This window comes from Henckelia pumila, chromosome 2, assembly GCF_033568475.1.
Source record: "Henckelia pumila isolate YLH828 chromosome 2, ASM3356847v2, whole genome shotgun sequence".
Taxonomy (NCBI): Eukaryota; Viridiplantae; Streptophyta; class Magnoliopsida; order Lamiales; family Gesneriaceae; genus Henckelia; species Henckelia pumila.
Genome location: NC_133121.1, coordinates 165,259,958 through 165,274,042, shown reverse-complemented (window position 1 = coordinate 165,274,042; position 14,085 = coordinate 165,259,958). Strand labels below are relative to the sequence as shown.

At 43.9% G+C, this 14,085-nt stretch overlaps 1 protein-coding gene across 1 annotated transcript; it reads right to left on the bottom strand.

Annotated features, from left to right (window-relative positions):
• Positions 1 to 1,711, bottom strand: LOC140878875 (uncharacterized). Its single transcript, XM_073282499.1, has 3 exons — positions 1,139 to 1,711; positions 280 to 1,046; positions 1 to 85 (listed from the first exon to the last, which is right to left on the bottom strand). The coding sequence occupies exons 1-3, from the start codon at positions 1,709 to 1,711 to the stop codon at positions 1 to 3; spliced, it is 1,425 nt and encodes a 474-aa protein (XP_073138600.1).
• Positions 1,712 to 14,085: the final 12,374 nt, after the last annotated feature.

Sequence of the window (14,085 nt, the reverse complement as noted above, 5' to 3'; positions counted from 1 at the left end):
CTAAACCACAAATCCACCACTGGAACGCGTATGCTTCCTAGCAGGCAAATCCACGATCAATTGCCCTTCCTCTCTCCTTTTTCTGCTGCAAAAATGTAAAAAAAGTAATTAGTTATCAATACTTCGTAATAATAATATATAATAAGAAAGGATGTCGACAAGTAAATCATTATAAGTAGACTCAATATTGAGATACTGTTCCAATTAACCATATAAACCTATTCTATAGCTTCTTTGCAACTATGTCTGTTGTGCCCTGGCTTATGACAACGACCACACTTTGACACACGTGTTTCAACTTGAGATGGAATCCTCTTAGTCCTTCTACAACCTGGTTGACTTCGTATATCCGGAGCATTGATTACAGATCCTTCATCATTGTTGTTCTCATACATGTCAAATGTCGGTATGGGATTGATCATTCCTTTATATGCTTGACGATACATTTCAATATGGAAATACCGATCACAAAAGGCATATAACGACATTGACTTTGATTTAATAGCTGCACAAGCATGCTTGCACGGAAGCATATTAATCTTCCAAGATTTGCATGAACAAGTCCATTCATTCAAATCAACCGCAAATGATTTATTACCATCAACTACCTCAAATTTCCAACCACATGATTTGTTAATACTCAAGTTTTTGGATTCAATATATGTGCTAGCTAGAGCCTTCTCCTTCTTCGGGCTTAATTCTTGAACCATGACCGATGTTGTTTCCCGTCGTCTGTGCATCATGTTCATGATTTGCACACGTACATGATCCACCATAGAAACAATTGGAAGATGACGAGCTGGTTTAACCCAATTGTTCCAACATTCGGCAATGTTATTATTTATTACACCCAATCGCCTACCAGGAAACAAAGCATTTGCCCAACTTTGTGGATCAGAACTTGTGATAAAAGTACTAGCACGAGGCATGGATTCCAAAATATTATTAATGTGGCGTGTAAATTCTTGTTGTGAAGGGGCATATGCAGCTTTCTTGAACACAGATGACCAATGTTTTTTGTTGTGCAGCGGATAACTTCGCAAGACCTTCAATTACAAGAAAGTTAACACATTTATATGACCATCAATAAATAATACTATGTGAAGATTTCAAACAAAAATTTAAATTACTTACTAACCTGCTTCACAAAATTATCCACCAAGTGCCTCAAACAATACGCATGGTGACTTCCCGAAAATAATAGCTTAACAGCCTTGATAATACCGGGATGTCTATCTGAGAAAAAAGTGAACTTTTCAAACACCATGATATGTTGCAAAACAAGGACACCTCTCAAATGAAAACAAAACCATTCCCAATTCGAATCATTCTCAGCATCCACTACAGCGTATGCCAATGTAAAAAGATCATCATTGGCATCTTTTGCCACTTCAAGTAGGATACTACCTTTATATTTGTTCTTAATATGAGTTCCATCGAGAAAAATCATTGGTCTACAACCAGTAGCAAAACCAACTGCACATGCATTAAAACAAAGGAATAACCGTTTGAATTTATTGGTTACTACATCAATCTCACAATCTGCCACACTACCAGGATTTGTTTCTCTAACTGCACGGCAATACCATCTCAATTTGTCATAACACCCCTTATCTGTGCCATGGAGATCATGCATAGATAATTCCTTGCCCTTCCAAGCCTTGTGATACTCTAAATCTACTCCAAAATCTCTGTGTACATCTTTCACCATTGCACAGGGATGGTAAGATGGCTTTCCCCTCAATTTATTCTTCATCAAATCTGCGACCCAAGCTGAATCAGCTCTTGGATGTCCTCTACCAGATAAATTGTGTAGTAGCCCGTACCCGAAATCATTGATTAAGTGTTAATCAATTCATTAATCCTACTAATTAAGAGTAAACATGATTAAGGGAACTCTTAATGGGTTAACGGAGTCCGGAATTAGATTCAGAACACTTGAAAATGGTTTGAGGGTCATCGAGATCGGAGGCTCCGAAGTCAAGGTTCGAACGGTCCGAAGTCAGGGTTCGGACGATCCGATGAGTGGTTCGGACGCTCCAAATGTGCTGCCAACAGTCGTCATGGATGACGTCATCATGCTGACATAATATCGGGTTCGGACGACCCGAACGTGTTCGGACGACCCGAAGTCCAGTTCGGATGATCCGAACTCCGTCTATAAATAGGGGGTGCCGAGCTCATTTTTGAGTGCACCGATCCCTCTCTTCTCTCTCGATTCCTTAGACTTCTAACTCAGATCTAGGGAATTCTAGGCGTCCCGTCAGGAATCCGGAGGTGGCATAGCGATCCAGGCATCGTAGCGGAGTTGTGGCCTAGTTTTGAGGCACTCGACAGCAAAGGGCTAACGACGGACGAAGGTATAGCTTTTGCTTCCTAAAAATATTTAGGAGTATGCTTTAGCTTAGTTAAGGCTTTTAGAGCGCTATAATGATAGTAGTATCATTTGGCAGTGTAGCGCGGATTATAGGCGTGGACCTAGGACTGATAGCACTTGCCTAGTATTTGAGGTACGAAAGTACTGTTCGAGATATCCTGACTGAGTATGCATGTATTATGTGACTGCATGATTTATATGTCATTGATTTATGCTGCATTCATTTGCATACTGAGCTATCTCCTTCGAGATGTCTGTTAGTAGGGTTTTTCCCTATCCTATTAGTGGTTGGACTTCCATCGATTTGGGTCCGGCATATCCACTGGTATTATGTTATGGGAGCCACCTCCTGAAGCGATGGCACAACGTGCTACATACCAAGGCCCGGTCTGTCTTTGTACCTGATCCTTGACCTCGAGTTTATAGGGAGTTCACTTTTCATGCATGTATACTCATACTCTCGTACTGAGCGTTTTATGCTCATGTCTCGTACTCTGTGTTCTGGACACCCTATTCCATGGGGCAGGTTTGCGATTGGACGAGGCGGATGGATCCAAGAGGGGCTAGTCAGTGGTTGGCCAGCTGGAGCTTCGTCTAGGTTTTTATTTCTGTTGTTTTGGGTTGATACAGCTATTTGATTTGGTTGTATAATATTCGGATAAATTACAGATTCCTTTCCTTGGGATTGTATTTGTTTATGGTTTCCGCAAGATTATTTTGATATCTGTTTAATTAAGTTAATTGCATGCCTAAGTTCTGTTTAGTAGGTGCTCCAGATAAAGGTCACTACATTTATGGTATCAGAGCATGCAAAAGTATTCTTGGGATTTAGTCTCATCATGAGGTATTTTTGTAGATGGAAAACTACGATGATAAGAGTAGCCACGGAAGTGGAGGCGGTCGTTGGGGCGATGCCGACCGAGAGCGTCGTCGAGAACGGCATCATCGTCATCATGACGACGAGCATTTCACTGTGCGTCGATTCTTAGCTATGGGTCCTACGCCCTTAGTTGGAGGTGAGTCTCCGGAGGATGCGGAGAACTGGTTAGACCGCATAGAGATGACTTTTCAGACTTTCCACTGCACCGAGGAGCAGAAGATGGAGACCCTGGGTTATCTTCTGGATGGACGTGCGCGCAGGTGGTGGAGGTTTACTTCTGCATCTTTTGTTGCGGCGAGAGGAGTGGCCACCTGGGCCGAGTTCCGCATAGCTTTTCAGAAGCTGTATTTTCCTCCTGCACTCCGTCAGTCGAAGGCAGGCAAGCTACTGAGTCTGCGACAGGGAGCCATGTCTATCGATGAGTATCAGCAGAAGTTCTTTGATCTGCTATCCTATTGCCCCGAGATCGCTGATTGCTCTGGGATGAAGTATAATCTGTTCCTTCAGGGCCTTAACCCTAAGATCCATGACCATGTGGCGGTTGGCGATGACATGTCCTACGAGGGTTTGGTGAGCCGTTGTCACCAGGCGGAGGACAGCTGTAGTGACCTTGCATGGTATCACCTACTAACTGGCAACTAATAGCATGCATTAAACTTAATACAGCAAAATAACTTAACAGAGTAAGACATGCGGAAACAAAACCATAATTTACATATCAGCTTAGTAACATAATCCAGACTTAAATCTGTAATGATACAACCAAATTGAAATCTTAAACAGTAAACATTATACAGCTATATTGAATCCTGCTGTATAATAAAATCCTCAAGGCTCCTGCCCCCTAGTCCTGCCTTGAACTACCAGCTCCGTCCATCCTGCGACCTGCCCCATAGAATAGGGTGTCCAAGATAACAACTAGGACGTGAGCGCTACGCCCAGTACATAGACATGAGTAAACATATGTATATAATGCATGCAACATGATGACTGGTACAGGGTCATCTGAAAAGTCATGCTCAGAACCGGCGCCATATGAGTGCTGCCACCGCACGGATCAACCTCTGGGTGCAACCACACTCGTCTAGTACACCAGAGTAGACAGACATAAATGCCCCCGCCGTCGCGGTACTCTCAGTGACAGACTATCGAGTATAGAGCTGAGCGGCTCTATAATCAGGTATAACAAGGTATAGGCTCAACGTGTATATGCACATGACATATGAGTATAGAAAATGGTAAAACATACATCATGCCATATAATAATGCCAAATAAATGCAACATATAAACATATATACTCGCTGGCAATCTCAGTCAATGTGTACGTACCTCTAGGCTAGTTCAAGTAAAGTAGATCCTAGGTTCCAAGCCTATATTCAAAAGTTCACCGTATCACTACATAAATTCTATAAGCCTTAACTAAGCTAATAAGTACTCCCAAAACTTAAATAGATTCCCGGACCATACCTTCGTCCGTAGTTAGCCCTTTGGAGTCGCTAGTCCCGGATGACTATAACCACCCCTTGGTTATTCCAGAACCTCTATTATAACCGATAGGGCCCTCAAGTGTATAACTCACACTATATAACTGAAGAAGGAAACTCGGGAATTCGTAATTCAGAAATGAATCTGAGAAGCCCTATTTATAGGCAAATTTCTCGGCCAGGATCGGAAATTCCGATTTCGAGATCGGAGCTTCCGATCCAGCTCATTGCGTGCATGTCTGCCACGCCAGGATCGGAACTTCCGATCTACGATCGGAGCTTCCGATCTGCTCTATGACCGACACTTGTCAAAACTCGCGACTGAGTCATCGATCATTTCTGGCAGCTGGGGATCGGAACTTCCGTTCCAGGATCGGAGCTTCCGTTCCGATCGGAGCTTACTATCCGGGATCGGAGCTTACTATCCGGGATCGGAACTTACTATCCGGCCCAAAATGAAAAAGCCCAAATTTTACTTCTGAAGTCCAATAACACTCCGAAATTGGTTAAATACCAACCCTTAATCATGTTTAACATATTATTATCTTAAAATGGTATCTGGGTTACTACATTCTCCCCACCTTTAGATATTTCGCCCGCGAAATAACATCTAAAGATAAATCAAGATAACAATATGAAACATCAAACCATGTCTTATTACAACAACGGTAATTACATCTTACATGGTAATCAAAAATATAAAGCAAACAACTCAGGATATTCCGCTCGCATACGACTCTCAGTTTCTCAAGTTGCTTCTTCAACGCCTCGGCGCTGCCACTGTACCATCACAAGTGGTATAGTCTTGTTCCGAAGAATTTTCTCCTTCCTGTCTAGGATACAGATTGGTCGTTCAACAAAAGACAGATCTGGCTCTAGCTGAATATCAGTAGACTGAATCACATGAGATTCATCAGCTATGTACTGTCGAAGCAACGACACATGAAAAACATTGTGTATACTGGAAAGAGATGGCGGTAAAGCCAAACGATAAGCAACATCTCCGATCTTCTCCAGTATCTGGAAAGGCCCAATGTAACGAGGAGACAACTTGCCTTTCACACCGAATCTCATCACCTTCCTGAAAGGTGATACTCGCAGAAAAACATATTCACCAGGCTCAAACTGAAGTGGCCTGCGGCGAATATTCGCATAACTGGCTTGTCTATCTTGAGCAACTTTGATCCTATGCTTGATCAAATCTACCTTGTCTACAATCTGCTGTACCAATTCAGGACCCTCGACTTGCCGTTCCCCGACTTCATCCCAGAATAACGGAGTACGACACCGTCGACCATACAATGCCTCAAATGGTGACATATCAATACTACGATGATAACTGTTATTGTAGGCAAATTCAATCAAAGGTAACTGATCCTGCCAAGATAAGCCAAAATCCATAACAGAAGAACGTAGCATATCCTCCAGCGTACGAATAGTGCGCTCTGACTGCCCGTCAGTCTCCGGATGATACGCCGTGCTCAAACTCAGAGTGGTACCCAACGCTTGCTGAAAACTACCCCAAAAACGTGAAGTAAATCGCGGATCTCTATCACTAACAATACTCACTGTAATCCCATGTAATCGCACAATCTCTTGGATATATAAGCGTGCCATGCGATCATAAGAATACTCCCGATTATAAGGAATGAAATGTGCTGATTTTGTCAAACGGTCAACGACAACCCAGATAGCATCACACTGACGTGAAGTCATAGGCAAATAGGTAACAAAATCCATAGTCACGTGCTCCCACTTCCATTCGGGAATCTCAAGATTCTGTAGTAATCCACCTGGTCGTCGATGTTCAGCCTTGACCTGTTGACAAACCAAACATCTCGAAACAAATTGATACACACTTCGCTTCATCCCCTTCCACCAGAATCTAGTTCGCAAGTCCTTATACATTTTCATACTTCCAGGATGAACGGATAATCGACTCCTGTGAGCTTGAGATAGAATATCATTCCTGAGCTCCGCAACATTAGGTACAACCACTCTATTGGATAGGCACAATAAACCATCTGCCTGAAAATGGAATCCAGATGTATTAACTCCATTGGCTAGACGTGCCAATCGCTGAGTCTTAACATCAGATATCTGAGCATCTTTGATCCGAGAATACAATGCTGGCTCAGATAGAATAGTATACAAACGAATCCCATTCCTCCCTTTCTTGTGCTTGAGCGTAAAACTCAATGAACAGCACTCTTGAATCATATAAGATATTTCATTAGTCTGAAGTGCAGACAGTCTCACCTGCCGACTCAAGGCATCAGCAGTAAGATTAGCAGAACCTGGATGATATTTGATTTCACAATCATAATCCTTCAGGAGATCCATCCAGCGTCTCTGTCGCATATTCAACTCTTCCTGAGTGAATAAATACTTCAAACTCTTGTGATCCGTAAATATCTCAAATTTCTCGCCATAAAGATAATGTCTCCAAATCTTGAGCGCAAATACAATGGCGGCTAACTCGAGATCATGCACTGGATAGTTATTCTCATGCGTCTTCAGCTGTCGAGAAGCATAGGCAATAACATGTCCATGCTGTGTCAACACACATCCCAACCCCTGATCAGAGGCATCAATATAAACAACATAACCTCCTGATCCAGAAGGTAGAGCTAGCACAGGTGCAGTAGTAAGACGTCTACGCAGCTCGTGAAACGACTCCTCACAATCCGAGGACCAAATGAAGGCAACATCTTTCCGTGTAAGCTGAGTCAAAGGCCTTGCCAACTGTGCAAAATTCTCGATGAACCGACGGTAATATCCAGCTAGACCCAAGAAACTACGAATCTCAGCAACCGTCGTCGGTCGAGACCAGTTCAGCACTGCCTCTATCTTACTAGGATCAACAGATATCCCTTCATTAGAAATCACATGACCGAGAAATACTACCCGATCAAGCCAAAATTCACACTTGCTCAATTTCGCATATAGCTGCTTATCTCGTAACGTCTGTAGAACAATCCTCAAATGCTGTGCATGCTCATCCTTGTCATGAGAATAGACAAGAATATCATCTATGAAGACGATGACAAATCTATCCAGATAATCTCGAAATACCTGATTCATCAGATTCATGAAGACTGCCGGTGCATTCGTCAAACCGAATGGCATCACTAGAAATTCATAATGCCCGTATCTGGTCCTGAAAGCAGTCATAGATATATCTGAGTCTCGTACCCGCATCTGATGGTATCCAGATCTCAGATCTATCTTCGAATAAACAGAAGTACCCTGTAGTTGATCGAACAGATCATCAATCCGCGGCAAAGGATACTTATTCTTGATGGTGACACGATTCAACTGCCTGTAATCAATACATAATCGCATCGATCCATCTTTTTTCTTGACAAACAAAACAGGTGCTCCCCATGGAGAAACACTCGGACGAATATATCCCTTATCAAGCAGATCTTGCAACTGCTGTTTCAATTCCCTCATCTCTGACGGTGCTAGACGATAAGGTGCTCGGGATATAGGCGTAGTTCCTGGTACTAGATCAATACCAAATTCAACCTCTCGAACCGGAGGAAAACCAGGAATCTCATCAGGGAATACGTCAGGAAACTCGCTGAAAACCGGTAGCTGATCAATACCCGTACTACTCATGGACATATCAACTGTATAGATGAGGTAGCCCTCCCCACCTGACTCCAAGACATGACATGCCTTCAGAGCCGAAACAAGTGGCATCGGAGGTCGCGCACCCTCACCATAAAAGTACCAGCTATCACCCTCAACGGGATGAAACTGTACCAGACGCTGATAACAATCCACAGTAGCGTGATACAAAGTCAGCATATCTATTCCCAATATACAATCAAAATCTGTCATCGCTAATATCATCAAATTAGCTATTAACACATTACCCTCAAACTCCAGAAGGCAACCCATCACTAGACGCTTAGTTACTATCTCTTGCTCCAACGGAGTAGATACAACTAAATTCATATCTAATGATACATAAGGTAATCTATGTCTCTTAACGAAGCAACTAGAAATAAAGGAATGCAATGCTCCAGTATCAATTAATACAAGTGCAGGAATACCACATAACAAGAAGTTACCTGCCAACATGCGATCGCTTCCTTCAGTAGCCTGCTCCTGAGACAGAGCAAACACCTGCCCTTGAGTCTGGGGACGATAACCAGAAGAACTCTGTGGTGCTGGCTGCTGACGTGGAACAATAGAAGCCTAAGATCCAACCTGTGATCCCGATCCACTAGCAGAACCCATACGTTGAGGACAATCTCTCCGCAGATGTCCCTGCTGACCACAAATATAACACGCCCCAGTAGCTCTCCGACATGAAGCTGCAGGATGCTTCCCACCACAGTGGCTACAAAACTCCTCCTTCTTCTTCTTCTTCCCAAAGCGGAAAGTACCTCGTGAACCACGAGAACCAGATGAAGTAGTAGGAGTAGAAGAAGACGTAGGTACAGATGACACAACAGATTGAGCTCGAGGCTCAATAAATCCACTAGGCTGTGCTGGCATCATCAACTGTCCACGCCTGTTGCTAGTCTCCACAAGACGGCAACGGTTCACCAAAGTCTCATAAGACACCGGGTCATCACAGACGACAACCTGAGAGTAGATATCTTGGTTCAGGCCTTGCAGAAAGATATCATACTTCGACGCATCACTCGCATTAATATGAGGACTGAAAGGTAGCAGATCAAGAAATCGCTGCTGATACTGATCAATAGTCATTGATCCTTGCCTCAAAGTAAGCAATTCCATAGATCGTGCTTGGCGAACAGCCGGAGGAAAATATAATTTCTGAAACTCCCGACAGAAATCCCCCCAAGTCACCTGTCCTCTCTCAGTACGTGCCTGAGCAACCTTGGCATCCCACCAAAAACGTGCTCTATCCTCTAGAACGAATTCTAGAACTTCCAGTTTCTGCTCCTCAGTACATTCGAAAGCTCGGAACGTGCTCTCAAGTTTAGACATCCAGCTTCTAGCTTGTTCAGGATTCTCGCCTCCCACTAAGGGTTTCGGTCCTACCTGCATAAACTTATTAATAGTATAGCGACGTCGACCCTCATGAGGACGATGTTGATCATCCTGATGATGATGGCGACGATGATGATGACCACCTCCCTGGCCAACACTACCGTGACTCTCGTCAGCCATATCCTGAAAAGAATTGCACATTAAAACCCCAAATGCGCAAGAATTACTCTAACTAATTCTAAATCCCAAGTACTAATCCCAAAATCTATGCATGCTCTGATACCAAAAATGTAGTGACCCTGCATGGTATCACCTACTAACTGGCAACTAATAGCATGCATTAAACTTAATACAGCAAAATAACTTAACAGAGTAAGACATGCGGAAACAAAATCATAATTTACATATCAGCTTAGTAACATAATCCAGACTTAAATTTGTAATGATACAACCAAATTGAAATCTTAAACAGTAAACATTATACAGCTATATCGAATCCTGCTGTATAATAAAATCCTCAAGGCTCCTGCCCCCTAGTCCTGCCTTGAACTACCAGCTCCGTCCATCCTGCGACCTGCCCCATAGAATAGGGTGTCCAAGATAACAACTAGGACGTGAGCGCTACGCCCAGTACATAGACATGAGTAAACATATGTATATAATGCATGCAACATGATGACTGGTACAGGGTCATCTGAAAAGTCATGCTCAGAACCGGCGCCATATGAGTGCTGCCACCGCACGGATCAACCTCTGGGTGCAACCACACTCGTCTAGTACACCAGAGTAGACAGACATAAATGCCCCCGCCGTCGCGGTACTCTCAGTGACAGACTATCGAGTATAGAGCTGAGCGGCTCTATAATCAGGTATAACAAGGTATAGGCTCAACGTGTATATGCACATGACATATGAGTATAGAAAACAGTAAAACATACATCATGCCATATAATAATGCCAAATAAATGCAACATATAAACATATATACTCGCTGGCAATCTCAGTCAATGTGTACGTACCTCTAGGCTAGTTCAAGTAAAGTAGATCCTAGGTTCCAAGCCTATATTCAAAAGTTCACCGTATCACTACATAAATTCTATAAGTCTTAACTAAGCTAATAAGTACTCCCAAAACTTAAATAGATTCCCGGACCATACCTTCGTCCGTAGTTAGCCCTTTGGAGTCGCTAGTCCCGGATGACTATAACCACCCCTTGGTTATTCCAGAACCTCTATTATAACCGATAGGGCCCTCAAGTGTATAACTCACACTATATAACTGAAGAAGGAAACTCGGGAATTCGTAATTCAGAAATGAATCTGAGAAGCCCTATTTATAGGCAAATTTCTCGGCCAGGATCGGAAATTCCGATTTCGAGATCGGAGCTTCCGATCCAGCTCATTGCGTGCATGTCTGCCACGCCAGGATCGGAACTTCCGATCTACGATCGGAGCTTCCGATCTGCTCTATGACCGACACTTGTCAAAACTCGCGACTGAGTCATCGATCATTTCTGGCAGCTGGGGATCGGAACTTCCGTTCCAGGATCGGAGCTTCCGTTCCGATCGGAGCTTACTATCCGGGATCGGAGCTTACTATCCGGGATCGGAACTTACTATCCGGCCCAAAATGAAAAAGCCCAAATTTTACTTCTGAAGTCCAATAACACTCCAAAATTGGTTAAATACCAACCCTTAATCATGTTTAACATATTATTATCTTAAAATGGTATCTGGGTTACTAAAACAGCATTCGGCAGAACAGGTCTTTTCCTCAGTCAAGGTTTGCTAGTTCTTTGGGTCCCCGTGCCCAATCTTTCAAGAAGTCTGGATCTACTTCTTCTTCCTCTAGCTCTGCTGGAGTTGTTCGTTTTGGTAAGAAGGACAATTGTGATCACTGTGGGAAGAACCATCCATCCGACAAGTGCCGTAGAGCTTCTGGAGCTTGTTTTCGTTGTGGAGGGACTGGTCATATCCGGAGAGATTGTCCATTATCTGGGGGAGGAGGTTCTGGTTCTAGTTCAGGATCTGGTTCTCAGGCCACCATTCAGCAGAGGTCGCAGGGACAGCCTGCTGGGAGTTCTCATTTGAGGCCACGAGCTTTCGGCCCGGTTTTTGCCTTGAGGCATTATCAGGCAGTGGAGGAGAATGAGAAAGTCATCGCAGGTACATTTTTGCTTTATGGTATACCTGCTCTTGTACTTATTGACACTGGTGCATCTCATTCCTTCATTTCTGCACGTTTTGTTAAGAGGCATAAGTTACCATGCATTGCACTAGACGTAGTGATGTCTGTTTCTACTCCGACGGGCCAATCTGCTTTGGCTAAGCGTCTAGTGATGGGTTGCCCTTTAGAGTTCGAAGGGAACATTCTGTTAGCAAATCTCATGGTCCTGGCGATGGACGACTTTGAGTGCATTCTGGGAATAGATATGTTGACTACCTATCGAGCTTCAGTGGACTGCTATCAGAGATTAGTACGCTTTCATCCGGAAGGGAGTGAGAGCTGGTTTTTCTATGGTGAGGGAGCGCGACCCCCGATGCCTTTGGTATCAGCTTTGAGAGCCTGTCGAGCTCTAGAGTCTGGCGGGGAAGGTTACCTTATCTATGCAGTTTATTTGTCCGCTGAGAGTATTGGGATATAGAGCATTCCTGTTGTGGATGAATTCCCAGATGTATTTCCTGATGAGATTCCGGGTTTTCCTCCTACTAGGGAAGTCGAGTTTGGCATAGAGTTGATGCCGGGTACTTCGCCTATTTCTCGAGCACCGTATCGTCTGGCCCCGTCAGAGATGCGTGAGTTGAAGAATCAGCTACAGGATCTTTTGGACAAGGGGTACATTCGTCCTAGTGTATCTCCTTGGGGAGCTCCTGTTCTTTTTGTAAAGAAGAAGGATGGGTCGATACGGCTGTGCATTGACTATCGGCAGCTGAATCGATTCACTATGAAGAACAAGTATCCGTTGCCTCGTATTGATGACTTGTTTGATCAGCTGCAGGACACGTCAGTTTACTCCAAGATTGACTTGAGATCTGGGTATCATCAGTTAAGAGTCCGTGATCAAGACGTAGCCAAGACTGCATTCCGTACTCGCTATGGGCATTACGAATTCCTATTGATGCCATTTGGTTTGACTAATGCGCCGGCTATGTTCATGGATCTGATGAACCGTGTCTTCAAGGAGTATTTGGACAAGTTTGTCGTGGTCTTCATTGACAATATCTTGGTGTATTCGCGTAATATGGAAGAGCATGTTTCTCACTTGCGGTTGGTACTACAGACTCCTCGGGATGAGCAGTTGTACGCCAAGCTGAGCAAGTGTGAGTTCTGGATGGATCGAGTGGTCTTTCTTGGCCATATCATATCCAGGAAGGGGATTTCTGTTGATCCAAGCAAGATTGAAGCGGTACTTAATTGGTCGCATCCGACGACAGTTGCTGAGATCCGTAGTTTTCTGGGTCTAGCAGGGTATTATCATCGCTTTATTCTGAACTTCTCTCAGTTAGCTCGACCTTTGACGCAGCTTACCCGCAAGGGTATGGACTTCGAGTGGTCCTCCGAGTGTGAGGAGAATTTCTATGAGCTTCGACGGCGGTTGACTTCTGCGCCGGTGTTGGCATTACCGTCAGGATCTGGAGGGTATGTGGTATACACTGATGCTTCTCTTCAGGGGTTAGGTTGTGTTCTGACTCAGAATGGGCATGTGATCGCATACGCTTCTAGACAGCTGAAGCTTCACGAGGACAACTACCCAATCCATGATTTGGAGTTAGCAGCCATTGTGTTCGCTTTGAAGATCTGGCGTCATTATCTGTATGGCGAGAAATTTGAGATCTTCCCCGACCATAAGAATCTCAAGTATTTGTTCACTCAGGCGGAGTTGAACATGAGGCAGAGATGTTGGATGGATTTGCTTAAGGACTATGATTGCGAGATTAAGTACCATCTGGGAGCTGCTAATCTCACCGCTGATGCTTTGAGTCGCAAGGTGCGACTATCCACACTTCAGACTTGTTCGATGTCTAGTGCGATCAGTGATTGTTGTACTTCGGGATATACCTTCAAGCATAAGAAAGGTATGCAGAGTATCCAGATGTTTGCGATACTATCTGAGCCAGCTTTGTATTCGCGGATTCGAGATGCTCAGATGTCTGATTCGAAGACCCAGCGTTTAGCTCGTCTAGCTAACGAGGGTAGCTTGTCTGGATTTCATTATCAGTCAGATGGCTTTTTGTGTTTGTCTGGTAGGCTTGTGATTCCGCAGGATGAAGAGTTGCGAGAGGATATTTTGTCTCAGGCGCATCGCACTAAGTTGAGTATTCATCCCGGGAGCAACAAGATGTACAAGGATCTACGTACTCGTTTCTGG